Source organism: Myotis myotis, unplaced genomic scaffold (assembly GCF_014108235.1).
Source record: "Myotis myotis isolate mMyoMyo1 unplaced genomic scaffold, mMyoMyo1.p scaffold_m19_p_2, whole genome shotgun sequence".
NCBI classification, from domain to species: Eukaryota; Metazoa; Chordata; class Mammalia; order Chiroptera; family Vespertilionidae; genus Myotis; species Myotis myotis.
The window spans coordinates 199,037,138-199,061,371 of record NW_023416324.1 but is presented as its reverse complement, the minus strand read 5'-3'; the positions used below and the strand labels follow the sequence as shown (position 1 = coordinate 199,061,371).

The window sequence follows — 24,234 nt, the reverse complement described above, 5'->3', positions numbered from 1 at the left end:
TTTTTTTTTTGCCAATGTATTTACTTAGTCTTATTCTTTAAATTCTTTTTATTAAAACTGAGCCCTTTGTAAGTTATCATACCTGTGTAATCACAGGCTTGATGGGTTAGTGTTAGCATTCCAGTGCTTCTGTTAAAAGTATGTTGTTTCTGTATCACTTAAAATTTCAATAGTGTGCTTACCCCTCGCTGAGAAACACTGACCTCAGCTTTTTGTTAGGTAGACTTGAGTACTGCTGAAGACTGCATTAACTCATTTGGACCACAGTTTTTCCCATATAAGAAATAACAGCTCTGTTACTCTATTTAGGAACTTAGTGAGCAGAGAAATGGCTCTACAGCCTCCAGAAATGCTTAGTGGGCTGCATATGGAAATCTCTGTTAATATTTGGGATGAACCCTGGGCAAAATTGTTCATGAGCTAACATAGTAAATGACTAATTTTCCAAATAAACTTACTGATTTATTATCTATTTATTCACTTGCTAACTTTATTTAGTAATGTGTTAAATAATTACTAAAGTGATGCATTGCTAATTGCAGACTTGTCGACACCAGTGAAGGGGATGAGAAGTTATGGTTTGGGGCAAAGGGCTCCCTTTCTGTCCCCACCAAATATACATGGTGAAGTTGGACATCTCTTCCAGTTAGAATAAAATTGCCTTTGTAAATGAGAATAAAAAAGCCCTCACATAATTACTCAGTTAACTTCCTCAATATGTAACCTATTTCAGAAATCAAAAGCTATTAAAAAAAAGTCCCCCAAATTCCCAGCTATCCACTCTAAGATTAATAGGACCAAGCCGCCTATCTTTTGGTTCAGAAGAACTGAAATGATTAGTAAACATATGTGAGTAAGAAATTTTATCTTGCTCATGGAAGCCATCCAGTTCTCCAAAATAGCATTTTATTCTCATACCTTGTACGTGTCTATCCTCTATTGAAGTTTGTATGTACATTTACATAGATATTTATATGAAGGACATCCATTGTCAGTTTAATGCTGACATATATCAATTACTATGAGTAATTATTTCCCATGCTTAAAAAAAACTTTTTATCCATGAACCTTTTCTTGACTTTTTTTCTTCTATTTTTACATTTTCTTTCTCCCCTTATTATTTCCCCCCTCATATCTTAAAGTAAAAAATCACAGTGATTTTCGGTATCACCCAAGGAGAAATTGGTTTTTAGTTCTTGTGACAGAATATGCTTATTTGTGGAACAAGTCACATAATGTGAGGAACTCTATAGGTGAGTGTTTGGAATATGGTCAGTAAAGGGCTTGTTGTTAGGCAGGTTTCAAAAAGTTTGATTCTCACTGCAAAACTATTAAATTCCCTAATCTTTGTGTGGTTGTTGAGGGAAGTTTATTATAATACTAGAGGCCCGGTACATGAACTTCCTGCGCTGGGGGGAGGGTCCCTCAGCCTCCCTGCACACTCTCGCAGTCCGGGACCCCTTGTTCCTTACCGCCCGCCTGCTTGCTACTCCTTACTGCTTGGCTTGCTGCTCCTTAGCACTGCCGTGGTGGTGGGAGCTGCGCTTGCCAGCCTTGGGCTTGGCTTCTGGCTGAGCGGCACTCCCCTTGTGGGAGCACACTGACCACCAGGGGGCAGCTCCTGGGTTGAGTGTCTGGTCGTTCTGGTCGTTCCACTATATCGGTTGCTTAGGCTTTTATTATATAGATGTTGAAATATAGGTCAGAAATTTACCTCATACACAATTTATCCAGTAAACATATTTACAGCAGCAATATTTCCTTTAATATTTATAAGCAACACATATTTCTAGTGCAGATATGTTTGCAAGAATTATATAAAAGTCTGGACATTACCCACACCTGTTTCAATATTGTTGTATAGGACAAAAATTCATTACTAGTTGAAGAAATGTTTTGGGAATTCAGTAGTAATCCAAATCCAATGAAATCTTAATTACCAATATATTAAGTTATGAAGATTTTCAGTCCCCCATGAAATTATTTTATTTAAGCAAAGAGAAAGATAATCTGGTATCAGCAATTTAGTCAAATAAATTTATAAAGTGTAATCTAAATTTGTTACCCCCTTCCCCCTTCCCCCCCGCCCCATGTCAGAGGTGGAAACACATATTACTAGATGCATTACAGCTAGGTAATAATGCATAAAGGTTGGTATCCATTTTGATTGCTGTGTCCATGCCTGGCTAATTATAAATATTTTGGTTATCATCCTCCCCAATATACTTTACAATTAAATAGTATTTTCAACTTATAGAGATATGTCTATAATTCTTCCAGTAATGCCTTTTGAAGTAAATAGAATTTCTCTGCTACAGAAATTAAAAAATAATTAGAGCACCCAGTTGCCAGCATTTTAGTAATTGAGTGGATTAAGCTTATAACATGGCAGTAGGGGAAGATAATCACTTCTAGAAATGGATTTGGTAGTTGTATTTAGGCAGAACTTCCAAGCATTGAAGACATTAGTAATGGTACCGTCCTCCTTCCTCATAGAGTATGGACCCCGAAGATGATGCTGAAATATTTTCTCAGGGTTGGGGATACATCCTTATGTAGTCATAGCAACGTTTATTATCATCAGTTTAAGTAAAATTTATTTATCAAACATTTAAAAAAATCTATTATGTTCTAGGTACCAGATAAAAATATGGTGATAAACCCTGTTGTCAGGGAGTCTGTAACCCAGGGGTTAAAAGAACCAAGAGATACAAAGTACTGAGAATATTCTGAAATGGAATAATGTTTACCATAGTTAGCCCAGTCTTATCAAGTTGATGTTTGAATAGCAACTTAGACAAGGAGAAGGGATTTGCCCAGTTGAAGGGGTGAGGAAGTATGTGTCAAACCAAACAAAGGGTTAGCCTGTAACAAGTCCCAGGAGCTCCCAGTAGCATGGCATATGCCAGGAACCCTCCCAGCTCCTCCCCACTGCTCTCTGAAAGGCAGGAGGCTAGAGTATAGCACTGGGAGAAACCAAAAGACTAGAATGTGCCAGTTCAAGATAAGGAGAAAGGCTTAAGACAGAGGAAGTTCTCAGACTGATGGTTGCCAGAGAGGAGGAAGGTTGGGGGACTGGGTGAAAAAGGTGAAGGGATTAAGAAGTATAAATTGGTAGTTACAGAATGGTCATGGGGATGTAAAACACAGCATAGGGAATAGAGTTTATTATATGTATGTGTATATATATATATATATATATATATATATATATACACACACACATATATATGTATATGTATATATATAATTTTATTTTTAAAATTTATCTTTATTGTTGAGAGTATCACAGATGTCTCCCCTTTTCCCCATTGACCCCCTCTACCCAATAATATTGTAAATTATGTACAGTGCCAGGTGGGGACCACTATTCTATCCACCTGAAACTAACACAAAACTATATGGACTGTACACTGTAATTGAAAAATTAAAAAAATAGAAAGAAGGAGTTGTAAATGGTATTAGAGGTCAAGTAAAGGCTTTGGATTTGGCTTTTATGGGGCATTGACGGCTGTTGCTGCACCGTGAAGTAATAGGTGTGGAGGTCACATGGATACAGATTCCACAGTGAATGGGAGAGGAAGGAGCAGAAATACAGCGCGTGTAGATGACACTGTAGACATAAGTCTGGGAATGACGCCTTGAGAGCTTTCCGGAGAGGAGGACACGTAGCCACCGGGAGTCCCTGGCTCCTGCCAGGCCACCGCCTCCGTGCTGGAGTTCCTTCACCCCTTGGAGGGCTAAGACAGAATTGAGGGAAAGTTCATATATTGAGGGGGTATAAAGGGAAAGAAATCTTGAGAAGGGGTGAGTCAAGGGGGAAGCTCAGCTGTGGGCAGGAGAAGGGAAAACTCCTGGGAGATCGAGAAGATGCAGGAAGTATAAAGATGGGCGGCAGGAAGGTGAGAGAGAGTTCATGCCCTAGGGCCCTATTTGGACTAGGAAATATTTGAGACATAGAAGATCATCCCCTCACGGAGGAGTAGGGCCTGGAGAGTGATGAGGTTTGGGAAAAGCTGCTGTGTGGAATGTGCGAGGGAGCTGTCCAGGCCAAGGAGATTCCTAGACGTGACGCTGGGCTGTAGTAATTTATAGCGGCCGTGACGGATGTGTGCGTATGTGTGTGTTCAGGTATGTGATTATATTCATGTGTTGTGCTCATGTACATGTTTATAAGGGTGTGTTCATACGTGTGTTTGTGTATCTTTGTGCCCTGGAGATAATTCCAGTCCAGATATAGTCATCAATCACTTGATTTACCCTCGTTTATGGAGATCCATCTGTTTTTCATCACTATGCGAGGGACAGATTATTTCTGCCCTTGGGGACAGTGGCTCAGACCTATAAGGAAATAAAACCCTGTATAGGGTGCCGTGTAGTAGTTCAGAGGAGGTAGGTTAATATGTGAATGGAGAGGGAGGAGGTGGCATCTTGGAAGCTTCTTGGAGGAGGGGGCCTCTTAGCTGGCTTTTACAGGAAGTGAATGTTGCAGGTGAGGCATTTCAAAACTCTAGAGGGAAGGACAACAGAGATTGTTGACTCAGGTGTGGTGCATGCTCAAGGCATGCAGTAGCTGAGAAATTCTGAATCAGGGCAAAGATTCAGGAAGGTGGATGGATGTTAGAGTTGGTGACTGACCTGACTTTGTTCTGATAGAAATAGGAATTAGGACCAGAAAATATTTTGAAAACAAAAATATTTCTTGAGCATTGATATGAGTTGGTTCTTTTTTTATCTTTCTCAAAAGTTGTAGTGTAACTTCAGTATTTTCTAAGCCAAGTATCTGGTAGGTTTTTTAAAAAAAATAATATTAAGAATGACAGTATTAACCCTAAAATAAATTTTTAAAAATATGTGCTAGATATTCATGTTTACATGTATGTAATATATATTCATATTCTATATTCCAGTTCAGTTATATAGTCTATATTATAGGCATTTTCTGGTGTCTAGGTTATAAATGTACCATATGCCAAATGACCATTTTTGGCCCTTGAAGAACTATAATCAAACATGACTGTGTCATTTGCCTCTTTGGATTGTGAAACTTTTAGGTTATTAAAGCCTTGTTTACTTTGTTGATAACATTCATAAGGGAAAAATGTATACTTTTGCTTCTGTCACTACTAAGCATTTTCTGAAAGTCTGCCCTTCCGAATGAAAGAGAAAGTAAGTTGCTAAAAGCAAAAATGCCTTGCTCTAAGGAGCAGTCTTGTAGTGCCTAGGTAATTAGGCAATAGGGGATCCCCTCCAGGCCCCCCCCCCCCCAGCCTCCGGCTTCACTCGTACCCCTGAAGTGCATCATGCTAGCTGCCCAAATCGAATTGCTCACTTAATATTTAATGTTTCTGCAATGGAATCACTTTCTCCCTTGAGGTTGACTTCAGATTTGCCAGACACACTGACAACACTGCACTCCTTCTTTTCCCCACATGACCTCAGCTTCTGCTTAAAAAATGGACGAATAAAGGATGCTTTTGTTCCTATCTCGCCTGCCTGTGATATATTGACAAAGTGTCTGCCGGCTGAATGGCATAGTTTTACAGTGTGAGGGCTGCTTTCAGCGGAGGGGCAGGACTCTGGCTTCAGAAGGAAGTGAATTGGATAGGTCAGGAGAGCGTACCATTCGTAAACACCCCTTTCCTTTTTTATTCACGTGTCAGGACGGCAGGCGCAGGCTGCTCAGTGCCCGTCCCTGCCCAGAGCCAGAGGGAGAGCAGCTTGGAAGTCAGCTGCAATTTTTTTAAACCTTGCTTTTCCCCCCGCCTCTGGCCATGATCTTCAAGTGCCCGGACTTGTCTTAGGAGCTGTTTTGAAACTAACATGGTTTAGTCCACTCACTGCATGTTGGGTAAATTCAAAACCCACATGCTCGTCCTCTTGCAGTGGAATAAGTCACATCTGATGGACATTTTCTGTGCTTATAGCATAGTAATGAACGTCTGACAGGCGCGACCTTTCATAAGACAGCCCACACTATTGGCTTTCTGCCCAGAATATTGCTGCAACACTATCTGTGATTGGTTATCTCTCTATCATGCATTGCTTCACCAGGGGAAACGGCCCCTTTTTTTAATAAATCTACGATGGCTGGCTGCAATATGCCTCACTGTAAGTATTGTGTGTGTGCGTGTGTGTGAGCAAGTGTGTGTGCGTGTGAGAGAGAGAGAGAGACAGAGAGCAAGAGAGCAGGCTGACACGAATATGACTGAGTCTGGTAGCACATGGCAAGGTTGTGGTACTGTAGGACATGGGTGAAGTGCTACTTTAGTAAATCTTAACCTATCTCTTTTTTCTACAGGTTGGTACTAAGAAGTGCCTTTCCTGACGTCTCTGCTGCTTGGAACCGCTTCTAGAGCAGTCTCTGCTTTTGCCTTGCTTGCTGCCAGCTAGACTGTGACGACAGCACATCCACCCTCCACCTCTAGCCCAGACACCCCCATTTCTACTTAGAATCAAGAGAAAAGCTCTAAGTATCTGGCATTGCCCTAGGCTGCTTTAGTTTTTTGAACGAAAAGTTTTGCTGAAAAAAGTAAGATATCTTCTGCCAGGAAATCAAGGAGGAAAACAAAACAAAACAAAATCATTTTCTCGATTTTGCTCTAAACTGCTGCATCTGTCTATGCCAAACTAATCAATACCGATTGCACCACCAAGCTCCATTGCAAATCCAGCTGTGAGGAGATTCCCTTTCAGACAACTTTGCTGAGAGCAGCTTGGAAAATCGGTGTCCAGGGGTCTGCCACGGTTTCATGCTTGCATTTTGGGCTCAAAATTGGCACTGGGAAGGGGTTACTGAGAGCACAAGGCTGATTCCAGGCCCTCCTTTTAAACGTTCATCTACTTAAGATCCTAGGATTTCTCTAAAACAAACACCAAAACCTCTTTGAATTAACAGTTTCATGCTGTGAATTTCTAGTGGGAGATCTTTTCCTTGATATCGACAACACAATTTTCCATGTACTTTTAAAGCAGGGAGTGGGGGAAACGTATTTTGGAGGGGACGTTTTCATCATCATTTTACAGTTTTATCAGTTCAGCATTCAGCATTTTTTTTTTTTTGGTAGTAGTTTTTTTTTTTTTTTTTTTTTTTTGAGGGGGGGTTGGGTTTGTTGGTTTCACTGAAAAATTTAACTACCTGTAAAATCTAAACATGGCTGTGAGTGTCGCACCGATTCGGGACACAAAATGGCTAACACTGGAAGTCTGTAGAGAGTTCCAAAGGGGGACTTGCTCGCGGCCAGACACGGAATGTAAATTTGCACATCCTTCGAAAAGCTGCCAAGTTGAAAATGGACGAGTAATCGCCTGCTTTGATTCATTGAAAGTGAGTAAATGTTACATTATTTTAAGGCTATGCAATAATTGAATAGAGGGGATGTGGACATAGAGTTCATTGAGTTTGGGATGATGGATTGCCTTGTTAATAGTTTAGTTCTATGGGTGTTCTTATTGATGATATTGGGGTTGGGGGACTTGATTGAGAACCAATAGAAGCAAGCCTGGCCAAACTTGTTTGTTATGAATAACTTTACCAGTCCTTTAATGCTATGCTTTTTTTTTTTTTTTTTTTCCTAGAGCAGAAAGTGTCAGCTTTTTAGCTTCGTAATAAGTCAGCATCTATAGGAATAGTAAATGTAGATACATGTGTGTGTTAGCATATGCATAGATTATATACAAGGCCATGGCAGAAGCTGAATGAAGATGATTTGATTTTGCTTGTTTCTAAAGGTGCTGTAATGTTGTAAAAGAATAGCAAATATTAGGTCAGCTAAACTTGGAAAGATGTTTTATAGTAATATTTTGACATTATGGATTTCCTTTTCATTGTATGAGCATATAGTTTTAAGGCCAGAAGCAATGCAATTTGTGGAAAAAATAATTAGAAGTTTTGATCTGCTGCCTATAGCACCCTATCTAAGCCATAAAGTTTGTTGAATGTGAGTTTAATAAATAAGTAGAAACTCTTAAGTACTAGTATTAATTGGAATTTTTTTTTAGCTTCTAAATTTCTAATTTGAAGGAACTTTATTTTCTGTTAGGTCCTAATTATTTTTTTATTTGTAACAATCTCAGCTAGAAATATTAAGAGTTAGTTTTCGTGGGTACCATAATACTAAAAGATTCACTTTAGTATAACTAGACATTCAAAAATGTCCTTGTATTTTAGGTATCAGGTTTGAGAGTGGCTCTTTTAAAAGACAGCATACATGTCTTTAATTTTGACATGCAAGGTCAAGTCTAGGAGTATGAAGAGTCCTGGGTGCTCTGTCTGTTTGGTTTAATTCAATTGCCTTTGAATACTAATGTGCCAATATAATTCCCTCTTTGAGCCTTTGAGATGGCTCTGTTGTTTGTGTATATATATATATGTGTGTGTGTGTGTGTGTGTGTGTGTGTATATATATACACACACACACACATACATATATATATACATATATTAAAAGTCTCATAGTTTTATCCTTTGTTTTGCAAAAAAAAAAAAAATAGTGCTATCATATGCTTTCCTTAATAACATGGGGTGAATTAACTGAAATAGTTAGCTCATAAGCCAACATACAATTCACTCAGATGTTATAAGTGCACTTAAGAGTTAACTAGTTCAGTGAATTGCTTTTTTGGGGGTCCAGATTGGGCTGCTCCCTTCGCTAAAGTTTTTTCTCCAAAGACTCAAGGATATTATCTTCAGAGTAGGATAAAAAAAGAAAAGGTATTTACAGTAACACAGATAACTTACAATGTTAGATTATTCTTAATGTCCTAACCCTAAAGATCAGTAAGCAAAAGTTATAAGTTATCATGGGGTCCTTTTCCCCCCTTTACTCTAAAGACATCATTGAAGGGCACAGTGGTTGTAGCTTTGTGAACATGTATTCCTACATTCATGCCGACTGAATGTAGGTGTAATTAGAAACGGGGATCCATAAAATGAGGGGCAAAGGGCTAATTACACTTGTCGGTAAACAGCTGTGTCCATAAGTAACCCTCTTTTGACCCAATTACTAGTAAATCCAATTTTTAATCCTACAGACAGTTGATGATGCACTGGTAGCTGCAAAATGAAGGACATTTAACTTGGCTGTGACATTGAGTGGTTTCACAGAAGACTTGCCTCCACAGCATTTGGGAACATTGTGGAACATTAAAATTCAGTTGCTATTTTTCCATTTCAAAATATTTTTCTTAGTCGCTGCTCACTTGTGGCCGCAGAACAGTCCCCCTTTGAGTAGAGTAGCAGCTTTGCTTAGAGACGTGCTGTGTGGTTAACAGGATTCAACCGCCACATCAAGGACTTACTTTTTTTTAAACAACAAATAATTGGAAGATATAAAATTTACTGATGAAATGAACCCATTTTTAGCCGCTAATCAATGCAGACTTCGTCTTTCTTCTTTGTCTTTCTAAGAGAAACTGAAATTTACGTCCTAGTCTAAAACCCGATTTAAAAAAAAAAATATATATGTATATATATATATTGATTTGAATCTGAGGAAGAAGACACAAATGTATTTATGATGAAGCTTCATTCCCAAAGCAATAGTTCCTTGAATGTGAGTGAAATAACTGTATTTAGAATTAATTTTAGAATCTTTGAAAAGGTAATTAAGTACTCATGTTTCAAAAATTAGTTGTTTTTTATATATACTTTTAACACATGTGATTCTTAACACAGTGTTTGGAATCTGACCTTTTATATAGTAGTCTTCCTGTGTTCAATTTTGTGGCTAAAATAGATCAAAAACATATTTAAAAACAGTTAAAGTAAGCCTGTGACTCATGCCTGAAGTTCTGAAATTTGGGAGCATTATGAGATTTCCATGCCAGTAACTGCTAGGTTATTTGTATTGTCTCGGAGAGTAAACGGAAGGAATTGAGAAAACTTGCAATATCCTGACTTCTTTAATAAAATGTGTTCTGTGTGTTGCTGCGATCCACAGTCCAGCCTTTTGTGAGTTCTTGAGCCGTGAGATGGAGGTAGCCTGTGTAATCAACTATTTTTAGCAAGTTAGAAAAGCAAACCAAATCCTCGCCGCGAGGACCCTGTGAAATGGCTGTACCCTTCAGCTGTGCTGTTTCAGACTTTGGCCAGGCTCCCAGGTGACTTACGTGTATAGCAGACTTCTCTACTTAGAAGAGGAGAATTTGTTTCATTAAAAACACAAGTCGAACAGTTCAGAAAAGTCGTTATGCAAAAGAAACCAATCGGCATATGACTAAAGGCAGTAGGAGGAAAATTAGCCGATAGTATTTTAGTTGCCCATTGGTGATGTTAAAGTTTAAATAATAAACTTAGATTAAGTCAACTAGATGAAAGCAGAATTTTGTATCACAATAAATATGTTGATAAGTAAATGAGAATACATCGTAATGAGGGATATATATATATATATATATATATATATATATATATACACACACACACATATATATGTATATATATATTAGCAGTGGAATGACAACAGTAAGAAAGAGCTAAGGCTGTAATAATGTGCACTGGTTTATAACTAAACAATATTTTAAGCACTTAATGTTTCTCACTTAATTTCTTTTAAACATGCGGTCTTAATATACAACAGTCTAAAAGTATTTTCAAGTTAAATTGCTTGCAAACTATAGATTTGAGTGTTTTAGTAATACCAGAAACCCTGAACATTTAAAAAGGTACACTCTTTGATTCTAGAGGAGATTTTTTTTCCTTATGGTTTCTGAAGAGATGACAAAATAGAAAAAAAATTAAAAGAAAAATATCAACCCTGCAAGCTGCCATTAGAACATTATGTATCAGAAATTATTATGTAGTTAATAGTTAATGGCAAGTTGCCTAATTTTTTCCCCCCAGTAAATCTCTAAACTAAAATTTGGGTAGTTGATGGAAAGAAGCCTACGGAATGTATTTTAATGTGATGCTAAGTGATCTGTATTCTAACAAAGCTTTCACCACATGATGAACAGAAATAGACTATTGCATATTGATTCTTTTTAAAAAACCATTTATTTTTCAGGTACTTGGGGGGTGGGGAGATATAATCTTTATGTTTATATCTATTTTCCAAAAATATAACAAAACTTTTATATTTGAAAACTCACTTGTTCTCTTATCACATTAGGCAATTTTGTTTAAGCTAATTAAGCGTTTATTTCCCTGTCATACACATTTGTGTATATAGATAGCACAGCCGATCAAATTTATCAGATACATCAGAGATCGGATCCCACCGCAAGGTGGCATAAAATCAAGGGCACTGAGTGAGCACATTTGAAGTGTAATTGGAGACCTGGAAGAATATATGAAATACAGAAATCAGCTATTAGAAGACACAAACAAGTGAGCATCCAGGTAAATGAACAACTAAAACATCAGTCAGTGAGGCCAGTCCAGCCTCTAGCTGCTCACACAGGACAGGGCTAGCGTAACTGGACTTTATGAAGTGGTCCTGAAGGTCTTGGCAGTTAAATTTTAGGAGACCCTCCATTGTCAGCACAGTGTATCTTCAACGTAGCAATTGTCCCTGGTGCTGCTCTTTCTAAATCCCCAGCACAGTCTTTTCATTCTAATTTTTCGACGGGCTTGACTGATAATCCTGACAAAATGATATCTGCAAGTTTCAGACTAAACGTCCAATTTTCAGGGACAGCTTTGACCTGGCAGGCTTCTAATTGCAATGACTTTTACTAAGAGTTTTGTCATTGTTATTGTTGGATTATTGTTTGCTAATGGCATTTCCTATGTGATATTAAAACTTTGACATATTGTTACATATAGGTACATATTCAGTGTGTCTTTCAGGGACAGGTTGACACAGGACTTCCTTGTTTGCCCATAATGACTTTGGACATGAACTAACAATAAGGCATGACATGTGTAGCGGTGTGTATCATGTCAAAGTTCCAGGTGTCTTCTCTAAGCGGAAAGTGCACAGCTTTGTCAAGAATACCCTGTAAATGTGCTGTGATGTCATCAACTTTGACATGAACCTCTCCTTAATGAAATTCTCAATGGCTGTAGCTGCTTTGGTAATAAAACTTGACTCCTTTATCAATTTATATTCTGATAGAATTCTTTTAGAAACATATATATATTTTTTAAGAAAGTGCAGATTTTTAAACTTTTGGACATATTTCAAGCCAGGGTTTGAATCCTGCTACCTAAGGCACTACTTCTAGAGCTAGTTAATTTGTTTCCTTCCAGAAGATTTTGGTACACTGCTTCTATTTCTATTTCTCATTTAAACCTTGCTTCAGTTTGTGTGGGTGACAAACTAAAAACAACTTAAACCTAAAGCGCTGTGGCACTTACAGTTGAGTTCAAACTTTGTGACTCAGACTTCTAAACCTACACAAAATTCTGATTCCACAAACATCCTCAAAACAGTTGCATCTACAGGACCGTTGTGACTTAAAAGAGTCCATGCAGCGTGGGTAAAAATCTTCCAGTCAGGAAAAGCGTGACATCCGCCCAGTTGACTCCAGAGGTGAGAAATGGAATGTTTCTTAGACCCAGAACAGACACACCCCGGAACCTGGTTTGGGAAGCTTATCCTGTCGTTTTCCTTGCCCAGGATAAATAGAGGATTTCAGTGACCAGCATCGCTAATCCATTACCTTTCATGCTGAGCAGTGTCTATGCCTTCCCACAGACTTAGATAAAGCTGGTTATTTTCTGACAGAGAGACCCTATTGAGGAAATTGTGAGTTGTTTTTTTTTTGTTGCTTGTTTGTTTGTTTTTAACTTTAGCAGGAACACATCTCATGCTTTTAGATAGGGAGCACTGTTCTATATTAACAGGCCAAAAATTATGACCATCAGTGGGCATGGATCAATAACCAGATGGATTTTGATTTAGCACTAACGGTAGTAATTAATAATATGTAGAAACTTCAGTCAGAGCAACTGAAAGCTAAGCAAACTTAATTGTGTGGTGTATAATACATTATTAGAATAGCGATTTCTCTGTGAATTTCAGTGTAAACAAGATTAATTCTAGTGAGATCTTATTCTAATATTTATTTATAATGAACAGAGATTTTAATTCTAATAGTATATTTCTTCTACAAATAACATCAACTACACATCACCTACAATGTTATTCATATTCTCTGGCATGTTTTTAAAAGATTTTCACTTTGAGGTAAAACGTTTGATTTGTTAGAAATAAAATTTTTATATTATAAGGACTTCTGTTTTGAAAATTACTGATAGCCCTGACTGGTTTGGCTCAGTGGATAGAGCGTAGGCCTGCAGACTAAAGGGTCCCAGGTTTGATTCCAGTCAAGGGCATGTACCTTGGTTGTGGGCACATCCCCAGTAGGGAGCATGCAGGAGGCAGCTGATCGATGTTTTTCTCTCATTGATGTTTCATACTCTCTATTCCTCTCCCTTCCTCTCTGTAAAAAATCAATAAAATATATATTTAAAAAAAAGAAAAAAGAAAATTACTGATAGTTATAACCCTTATACATTACAATTTGGCTGAAAGACTGTCTCCTGGGTACCTTTGGCCTTGGTCGTCTCTGACCTCTCGTCTTCTTATGCTTCATCTCTGAGTTCTTTCCAGCTTCCTGATTGTTTGGCTTCCTAACTGTTGTTTCTGATCCCTCTTTATGTTATTCTCTGGAGTCACACAAAAATGACTTAGACACTTTTGTCTTTAAGGAATTATAATCAGCATTGAGTACCAGAGACAGCCCCTCCCCAGCATGTGGCATTAGCAGAGTAAGGGTTTATGTTTTAGTCATTTGTCCAGGCCTGTATGATGACTCCATAGTCATTAGAACAGAGGTTTCTTCATCCTTTGTTCCTGAGGAGCACATGCTTTCAACCTTAAGATTATTTCAAAATTGCAAGATGGCCACTGTGGCGCCAGCCATCAGCTCTGCCATTCCCTGAGGCAGGAAGAAGCAAGAGCAAAAGGGACCACTGCCAAGCTCACTTAGGCTCCTTTGAATAAAGGTCCTTTAAGCTTCACCCAGTGATTATTCCTGGTCTCTCATTGGCTGATTTTGGCAGCAAGGAAAGGTGGGAACTGTAGTCTTTAAAGTGTTGCTTAGAATAAAATCAGGCCTTTGATGGATAAGGTTGAAGGGGAGAAGGAATTTTCAGGAGGGCAGTCACTGGGATGGAAGAGTTAGAGAGATAGTCCCCCCCCCCCCCCCCCAGGGAGCTTCTAGAGTCAAGTAACTCTGAAAAGCACCTGGGTCTAGGAGGTTGCTGAGGGGAGATCACAATGGAAGAGAAACCTTTATCTTCTTATCTTGGTAAACCTGTCATCACTTCTGGTTAACCAGGGCTGTCTTTTTCTTTTCTTCCAAATTTTGATATATTTAGTCCATAAAACCTGGCATATCACAAATGGATTGATGTTTACTTATATAGAAAAAGAAAATGGCTTCATTTTTATTTTTTATTGCCAATGTATATTTATGTACACAGTTGCGTATTTATAACTGGACTGGAACAGGAACACATGTCATAAAAACAGGTCTCCAATGATTTTACTTGGCAGAAAGAACTTAGAGTTATTCTGATACCTATTTCTGCTCTTCTACAAATGTATTTGTTTATTTCCTCTGAAATAAAAGTAAAATGAGTTAAGATTTATTGAAATTGCTGTATGCTGGTCAGTATTTTCAGCATTTTTTAATTTTTTTATAGTATTTCTCTTTGAGAAAGTTACCTTTATTATGACCATTTCACAGATGGCCACACTGAAGGACAGAGAAGTTAGGTGATACGTGCCAGGTCACTCGGCCAGTAGAATGTGAACTCCAAGCCTGATAATCTGACTTCACAGCCTCTACTTTTAGCCACCTTTCCCACAAACATTGCTTCTTAATTTACACATCTACATCATACAGATTCCACAAAGAAAGCATCTGACATCAGTGCTTAAGAATAAAATTGAATGTTTAAGGCGAATTTATGACACAGAACCTAGAACAGTAAATAGTAAAGTCATTATATGTTAACTCAACTAATGAATCAATGAGTGTACACATGATAGCATCAAGAACCCTGCCACCAAATTTGAAAGATTATATATTTGTTCTAAGTATATGGCCATATAGAAAAAAGGTTGTAAATGAATCAACTTCAATAAGTAGGCACTGTGTAAACTATATAACTGCCTCCCAATGTATTTTTAAAAAGGCATATTCCAAAGTTTCAAGGTTTAGGAAGCCTTTTCCCACAGAGGCAATATGGTTAGGTCATCAGGCCAACCTGGGGAAGCCAAGTAGCGATAGGATGCTTGAGTTACAGTCCTGTACAAATAGTGCCCTGAAACCCCGGTGATTAATTAAACCCAGGAGACTCCACAAAAGCCTTGTAAGTACCATCTTATCATAAATCTTAAGGACTACTAGCGTCAGAGACCCCAACTGCTTTTGTCCAAATGTTTCTATGGAAAGATGTATTTCAGGTTTCAGTGTGGGGCTCTAGGAGTTCACCTTGGCCGACTGCAAAGGAAGTGGCCTCCCCCAGACCCCTGGGACACATTCCCCAAGTCAGTGCAGGAGTTGTCCGCAGCTCCCACTTCCGGTTGCTCTTGACCCCTGGAGCTGTTCCCTTTGCACAAGGCGGAGACTCAGGATCAGCCAGGACTAAGGACGGAGGGGGTGTGGGGCTGCAGCCCAAGCCTTCTCAGGGTGGACAGACCTCTTTGTCAATATGACTTCCAAGCACCCCCCTTTCTTTTCTTTTTTCCTAAAAAAAACTCACTTCCTTTTTTAATGCACCGCCTGTTGATCCTGAGACTGGTCCACCGTGAAATTTAATATTAAAATGACCAGCTTCTCTTCTTTCTCTTTTCTTTCTGAAATTTTCAAAAGGGTAGCCGTTTTGATACTGTTGTTTTCTAATTAGTAGTAGCCATGGGGAAATAGGTGAATAATGAAAATAGCAAACTAAAAAAAAAAAAAAAAAAATTGGGGGGTCATTTTATTACAGGATATAGTCAAGGGATCAGCAATAAAGAACCAGATGTGAGAAGAAGGGCATTTAGGAGGAGATTGACGGTGGGGATTCCATAATTCAAGGAGTGTAACTTAAACACTTCCTAGGTCAACCTTTGAGAAGGCAGATACTAAAACACAGTCCCCGGGGGCTGATTGCTCATGGGGAGGCCAGTGCATTGGGTGGTGGAGCTGGAATTTAGAGGGGGAACTTCTCAGCAGCCATTGGAAGGTCAGTGGGAGAGGCACTGAAGGAACATGGAGAGCCTTTGGTGGTGTATCTTTCCTTTGTCCTCTCCCTTCCCTCTCACAACTATTCATTCTGAGACCACAAGTGGAAAGAGAAGGAGAGGGAGTCCTCCATGTGAGAGTTCCCACAGCCACAGGCCGCCAGACCCACGCAGCCGTCCCTGGCTCATCATTGGTCGGCTGGGGACCACCTGTATTTCCACCCGAGGTCACAGTTTTGAGTCTTGGCAGCATTCTTTTGCAGCCATCTTGATTTACTCCACAATATTTATATGTATTTTTTAGTTTGGTAATGCTAGTTGAGACTCACTAATTATTGAGACTCAGTACCCTGAGTGCTCAAGACCTCGAATGATGCCAGGCATCTTAAGCGAGACTTTATCTCTCTCTGTATAAAATTCACACTTTGTGTGTAGGCTTCTGGATTTCAGAATCACTTATGGTTAAGTCTAGGCTCCTCTCAGATAAGGCAGGAAGCATCTGTGTTAATAGTCGACAGTAAATTACGGAAAGCAAAACATGGAAAATTAAAGTTAGAAAAGCTGGGAAGCTTTTCTATCATTTTCAATTTTCTGCACAAGCACGGACATAATCAGTGTTTAGGATCTGCTTGTGATGGATAAATTACATCTGTAATTCATTCTTTGCATGTTACTACATTCAGAAGATAATTTGCTTTCAGATATCTTTGTTCATCTAATATTCTAAAACCGTTCTTAGACTGAAAATAAGTCTAGTAACATCTCCCAATCCCAGGAAGCTTTTATAACTAAACAGTGTTAGTTTACCAAATGGCCCAAATTAAAAAAATAAAAGGTTTTAGAGAAAAACAGAGCCAAATTTATTATGCTCAAAAGAAGATTCCTCTTTGGTAGATGACGTTGCTCCTTATAAAACAATTCTCCTTCAAGGGAGACACCCGAGAAATGAAGCAAAGAGGAAGAAATAACTAAAAAAATCATTATTTATATAAAGAATTCTGTTAATAAATATCTGTATTCTGAATGACCTAACTTTCTTCACATTATCTCATATCTGTTCATGGCTAAGTGGAAACTAATGAAATCTAAATCTAGCCATGAGAAAAGATTATCATCATGATTTTATTTATTGAACTTTTTTTCCACTATTATGAACTTTTACTCCCAAACATTGCCTTCCATGAATCATAGTGGAGTAATAAATTGAAAACAAATGTCCACATAAGAAAACCCAGTATAGTACAAAACAAAACAAAAAACCCCTCAAACTCAGATGAACTAAAGAGTCATTATCCACACTGAAGAGGAGTCATTTCCATTGCAAATTTTTGCATGGTGGAATCAATTTAAGTAGCTCTCCCAAGGCCTTTAGAGTATGATTAACAGGTAGTAGCTTAAAATGTAACATACATATAATGGTTTAAGTATGCATAGTGAGAAATACAAAATTATTTGATATTTTTTTTAGAATCTTCATTAGATACCATTGTCTTCTGTATTTCCCATTAAGGATGAACAATACCAAAAGAGAGAGAGTGAGTTAGAGTTTTAAGATTCTAAGACAAAGCTTGGAAGTGAAGTGCAGGGCACCAGATAAGGGAATTTTCATTTCATAAATACCCTTATGATTCTTTTTTGGTATAAAATATAATATTCTTTCTAATTCAAGGAAGTTGTATAATTGATGTTCTTCTAATGCATAGAATCATGAGACATTTTGTGAGAGTTTGTTAGTTTTATTTCATGCATTTTACTGAATGTTTATAATAATATTGGAAACAAAAATGTACTTAAAAACCTTTGCAAATTGTATATGGAATTAAACCTACATGAAAACATTCACCTACCTCTTTGACGATGTTTCATATTATGTCTTCCTATCCAATGCCACACTTATGTATTTATGACACATTTTAATATTAATTTTAAAATTAATACTTAGGAATAAAATTTTAGAAATTAATTTTAATTTTTTGTATGTTTGTTTAGTAATTACAATATTAATAATGTTGAAATATCTAGATTTAGTAAGAGGAAATGTTTTCACTTTAATTTTATATGATGCATTTTTATACTTTAATTTTAATGATGTATTTAAAAATAGCTCACCTCATTCTTTTTAAGAGTTTTACATTATATGTAATTGAAACAAAAAACAATTTGTAATACTTTCAGCAATAGATTTAAATAAATAAATAAGATCGAAATGGAACAAACTAAAAAAAAATAATAATAAAAAATATTGTATATAGTAAACCAGTGATGGCAAACCTTTTGAGCTCAGCGTGTCAGCATTTTGAAAAACCCTAACTTAACTCTGGTGCCGTGTCACATATAGAAATTTTTTTATATTTGCAACCATAGTAAAACAAAGATTTATATTTTTGATATTTATTTTATATATTTAAATGCCATTTAACAAAGAAAAATCAACCAAGAAATGAGTTCGCGTCTCACCTCTGACATGCGTGTCATAGGTTCGCCATCACGGTAGTAAACGGCTACTATGCAAATCGACCGAACAGCAGAATGACCAGTCGCTATGACACACACTGACCACCAGGGGGCAGATGCTCAATGCAGGAGCTGCCCCCTGGTGGTCAGTGCGCTCCCACGGGGGAGCGCCACTTAGCCAGAAGCCGGGCTCACAGCTGGCAAGCACAGTGGCGGTGGCGGGAGCCTCTCATGCCTCCACGGCAGCACTAAGGATGTCCGACTGCTGGCTTAGGCCTGTTCCCCAGCCAGGAGTGGGCCTAAGCCAGCAGTAGGACATCCCCCGAGGGCTTCTGAACTGCGAGAGGGCACAGGCCGGGCTGAGGGATCTACCCCAAGTGCACGAATTTTGTGCATGGGGCCTCTAGTGTAAATATAATAATCACTGATTGTCTTTTGTTCCTGCTAAGACAAAAAGGACATGTTTGCTCTCAGAAAAAACATGAATTTGAGATTATGAAATTCCTGGGCTTACTGGATATTTAGTAAATATTAGTTTAAATTGTACTCCTGGATTGTTAAGAGATGTATCTCAAACATTACTGTTCATTATATGATTTAACATGCTCTCTGACTAATATATAATTATTCTCACAGAGCCATTCATTAGATGAATAATAGCTTGGACAAACAGCAAAGGAAATATTTAACATCAATAGCTAGTGTCATGAATACCTTTCCTGAAATGATTGGAAACTCAGTGCCTTTTGGCCATCCTCTTGAATGTATCAGTTTAGTTAAATAGCCATATAGATATGTTTTAACAAAATTGATTTTGTTAAATTCAAACTTGTTTAGTGTCCAAAACCAAATTGATCACAGGGAAATGTAAGTTGTATTTACCATCCTTTGATTTCATTTCTTTGGACATTTTCTTCATTATTATTATTTTGGTGTTTTCTGAGTGTCTAGATTTGCCTCTGCACTCCTTTCCTTGGGAAGACATTTACAGTTAATATTATTTTATAGCAAATAAATGTTGGTGCTAGGAATAGTGAGAATGTGACCACTGTTGGTTTTCACTTAGTCCCAATGCTGCCTTGGAATTTTTAATCAAAACAGGATCTTCAGAAAAATTGCAAAAAGCCATATGCAAAAACACGTAAATAAACAACTTGTTTTATGACATAGAGGAAGACCTCGTTAAGAGCCCAAAGCGTGAATTCAGCTGGATCTAGGTTGGATTCCTTCAGTCACTTCCGGGTAACTTCCCCTCTCCAAGTCTCCGTCTCCCCCTGTACAAAATGAGACCAATGCTACTGCTTTGAAGGTGTGTGAGGAGTCTGTGAGGTCAGTTGTATAACATAGGTCACTTCATGCAGTGTCTTGCTCAGTGTAAATAGTCCATAAATGGTAGCTGCTCGTGTTCTTGCTTGAATGCTGTAATTCAGTCCAAGTCTTCTTTCCCCTTATGGGAAGAACTTTGCCTTACGTCAGAATACATGTCATGTTAATTTGAATATTGTATTAACGGGTATCTATGTGTTACCTTATTAGAAATCATGAAAAGCGACTTTTATCTGGAATGTGTATAAATGTGCGTTATCAAATACTAGCTTATTTACTTACCTGTGACCAAGAGAAAAATACCCCTTCACCTCTTACCATGTGGACCATTCACTTACAGCTCATTGAGGTTGTATTCATAAAATTATTAAGTATTTCTATCATGGTCTAGGCTGAAAACCCATTTCATAAATGCAGTTACCCATGAATGAACAAGTGGTGATAACCACATCTGTTCCAACTTTAATTTCATTTCAAACTAATGCTTTATGCTGGTCTGAAACAGTTCACACTTGGTATTTCAAATACTATGTGATCGCACAATAATATAACATCTACCGCTTTCTCAAAGTTGTAAAGAAGCATCCAAGTCCTCATTTTTTTCCTCATTTTTTTTCTCCCTCTCACTATTACTCAGAATTAACAGTGATCCAATTCTAGCCCAGTAAAGTAGTCTCTTAATTGTGCCAAGATATGCAAAGATGCTGGCTGAATCCACAAGTTTGGTTAGAAATAGGAGAGAATATATCTTTTTCAGCAAGTGGGCAGGGGGAATCCTGATCCCTGATTTTATTGGTTCTTCAGAAATAATATTGGTTCCATGGCCTTCTCTGGGTTTTCCTTTATGGTCGGGTGTAAATGTTGTTATTCTCTAATTCTGCACATGAGTTGTGCCCTTACTGTTTGATTTACTATGCCATACCACTGCCTCCTCCTTGGGACGATTGATTATTGCCCATTCTGTTCTGTGCACTGATTATGTGGCAGTGAGTTCATTGTGTTACTTGATGTTGAGGGAAGATCAAATATGTGTTCAAAGGAGATGCTTGTAGTTTAATTGAGTTGGCTGTTAGGCCTTTAACATGTTGAGAAACAATTAGGAGAAAGTACAGGAGAACCTCTGAGGGCAGGGAACATAAAACATTTGTTTTCAGCATTTTGGAAGGTGCCAAAAATTGTGCAGCTTTAAGGCCTTCCTGGAAATAATGGCCAATTGATATTAGTTAGCAGATGTGTAGAGCCTGGAATTTCTGACCCTCCCTCCCCCCCTTATGTATTTTTCTTTTGAAAATCAGGGTAGGTAGCACATTCAGATACTCCTGTATGATTGAGAAAAATTCACTTCTCTTTAAGAATGATTTCCTATAGAAACTACCTATTTTGGGACAACAGTAGAAATAACAAGCAGAATGTTTATGTGTCAGTGTATGCTCACCTATTGGGGGCATTGCAGAGGGAGAAAATGAAATGAAATGATTAAGCTAGGGATCAAATGAGTTTTGTTTCATGTTTCATAGTTAGAATTATTTTTTTCCATGCAAATTACAACATTTGAAGTGAGGCTGATACTTATTTTCTCTAACATTAATTGTTTGAGTTTCCCAAACTTTAGACAATTCATACTTGATGTAAAAACATTAACCTTCAGAATGAGATCATGGTACCATGATCCCCTAATGAATGTTACCTTTTGTTTTAGCAGCTCAGCTGGCTCGGAGCCATGGAAAAGTTTTTATTTCCCATCAGCTCCAAGGTGGGAGCCAAACCAAAGTTAAAGAAACATTTTCCAGCAGACAAGTTTCTGCAGATATTATCAACAGTCCAAGAGCTTGCGCTCGGGGCTCTCTCTCTCTCTCTCTTTCTCCCTCTCTCTCTCTCCCTCCCTCCCTCCCCCTCTCTCCTTATGGAATTACTAGATCAGGAAAAAACTATTGAAATACTGAGAATGAAAGTAACTTTCATGTTAATAAAGGAGCTCCTTATTAATCCTTCCCAGTCACAGCTTGGCCTCAAAGTTTTCTTACTTTTTCAGAATGTATTTGCTTTGCGATGATTGACAGAGGATCACTCTCTCCCTGTGTTAATACCTTCCAGGGCTTCCTGCCACCTCTGGTTTGTTTGGCTAGCATATGATTTTTGAAGAATGAGGGAACATAAACATTCTGACTGGCTTTTTTTTTTTTTTTTAATGCCTGTTCAAAACCTGGCCTCAAAAGACCTGCCAGTTCAGAATTGTAACAGTAAAAATAGAGAGTGTATAAGAGATGGTGCCAATTGGACCACTTTGCTACAAATACCTAGTAGACCCAAGCCTTCCCCTTGCTGAGTGATCAGCCATACTCACAGCAGGATCTGCTTCAGGCCTGGTGAGTCAGGGCTTACGTGGCATGCCCACTGCATGCCAGATAGCATCTCAGGTACTTTTCCAGGCTTCCTGCAAAAGCGAAAGAGACTTGGAAAGGTGTATTTCTCTTAGCACCTTCCCCACCACCTAAACCTACTCAGTTGGAGTCTCTAAACCAAGAGACATGCCCAGATACATTTTGTAAAAGCTATAGGCCTTTGGATAACAACCACTTGTTTAATACTGCCGAGAAATTCAAGGGAACACAGTATTTTTGCCATGACTTCTCAATCTATAGAGAAGACGGATTTTTCTCCTAAGGATAAAACCATCTGGAAGTCTTCACATGATCCAAACTCACATAGAGCTGGCTTTGCTTTATGATTAGCACTGCGGGTGCATTTTGAAACATTATTTAAAGAACAAAATAAGCTCTTCACCTACTCAGTATTTCTTATTTATAGTTAGAAGGTGTAGTCACTGTTTCATTAACATCCCCATTAGGTTTCTGATTCAATAATAATTGTTTTGTTCTAAATAACATCCCCTATGACTTCTGTTCTCTGAAAAAAAAAAACCAGTGATACTTGATGTGTATCCATTATAACTAGCAGGTTTCCATTGACTATATATCTTTCATTTTGTTATATCTTCTTTATTAGTTATAATAACATAGCCAGTTGGTAAACGAATGAGTGTTAATTTTGAACGATTCTTATAATGTGTATCAACAAATGTGAGTCCCAGTGATGATCCGGTTTACCTCGTGACTATTTTGTTTTTTGTAAAGAATTTTATATATTTTTTACATAATGTATTTGATTTTATGTTCTCCAAATAACTCCCATACTCTCCAAATAACACTGATATCTTCTCTTTGAATTTCTAATTGATCCTTATTTGTAGCACTGAAGTTAAAAAACATGAGTCATAATGAAGGACCTTACCCTGTTCATTTAATTTTTTTTAAGTGCAATGAATTTAAATGAACAAAATGTTTCCTGCATAAGTGGTAGTCCTCAGGCATCTCAAATGAATAGACTAGCCTGTGTGGGTATAGTTTTATAAGCTATCAGCACATGAAAGTGGTCCTAAAACCCCTAATTCTGTTACTTGGGAATTTCATGCATACATTGCATGTGTTGTTCTAGGAATTAGGGAAAATCAGTGGTCAGCCTTACCCTGTAGTATATTTTGACAGCATGAATGAGTCAAGCGAGATATTTTCCAGACTGTTTCATAGTACAAAGGAAAGGGCTTCTAAGGAAGTCATTCTTATGACTAGCTGAAAAATATTTTTCTTAGTAACTGTTACAGAGAAAAACAGGTCACCATTGGAAGAAAAATGAAATCTCCAGTTACATGCATTCGAAAGTGATTTGATCGCTCAAATGTGTTTATCTTATGACAAAACTCCTTAAAAGGATACTGTTCAATGCAGCTCCAGATATTTAATAAATGTTGTCTTCAAGCTCAACAAGAAGCGGTGTAAAACCATCACGCATTTGAATTCAATCACTGTGGTAGACCTTCGGCCATCTTTTTTTTTTTTTTAACTGTGGTTTCTTTTGTTTCATCCCCCTCCCCCATTTGCACAAATATAACTACATCACATAACCTTAAAGATAAAATGATTTAAGTTTATAAAATTACTGCAAATTTATTCCACTGTGTGGTTCTAAACTGCACTTGACCTATGTTTGTGGGTTTACAGATTCTATTTGAGGTGATTGGTCCAGCAGCAACTCTTCACCCGGTGACATAATCCTCAGTGTTGAGCTTGATGGATTCTGACCACTGAGTTTATTCTTGTTGCATGGATCTTTGTAAGGACAGGCTGCAAATCTCATTTCTAAGCCATGACTAGCTATTATGTCAATTGAGAGAACAGAAATAAAATCAATACACATTAAAAAAACAAAACAG

General features: G+C 37.8%; 1 protein-coding gene across 15 annotated transcripts in view; it reads left to right on the top strand.

Moving 5' to 3' along the window:
- Nucleotides 1-24,234, top strand: part of MBNL1 (muscleblind like splicing regulator 1) — a 176,453-nt gene that overhangs the window by 25,249 nt on the left and 126,970 nt on the right. For 13 of the 15 annotated variants that reach the window (XM_036349129.1, XM_036349126.1, XM_036349119.1 and 10 more), the window contains exon 2: nt 6,302-7,327. The exons of 1 other annotated variant lie outside the window; for it this stretch is intronic. In XM_036349129.1, coding sequence (XP_036205022.1) covers nt 7,154-7,327 — 174 coding nt within the window. In that variant the 5' untranslated portion in view covers nt 6,302-7,153. Of the gene's footprint in view, nt 1-6,301; nt 7,328-24,234 lie in introns of those variants that run through there. One more of the 15 variants, XM_036349123.1, reaches the window with a different exon arrangement.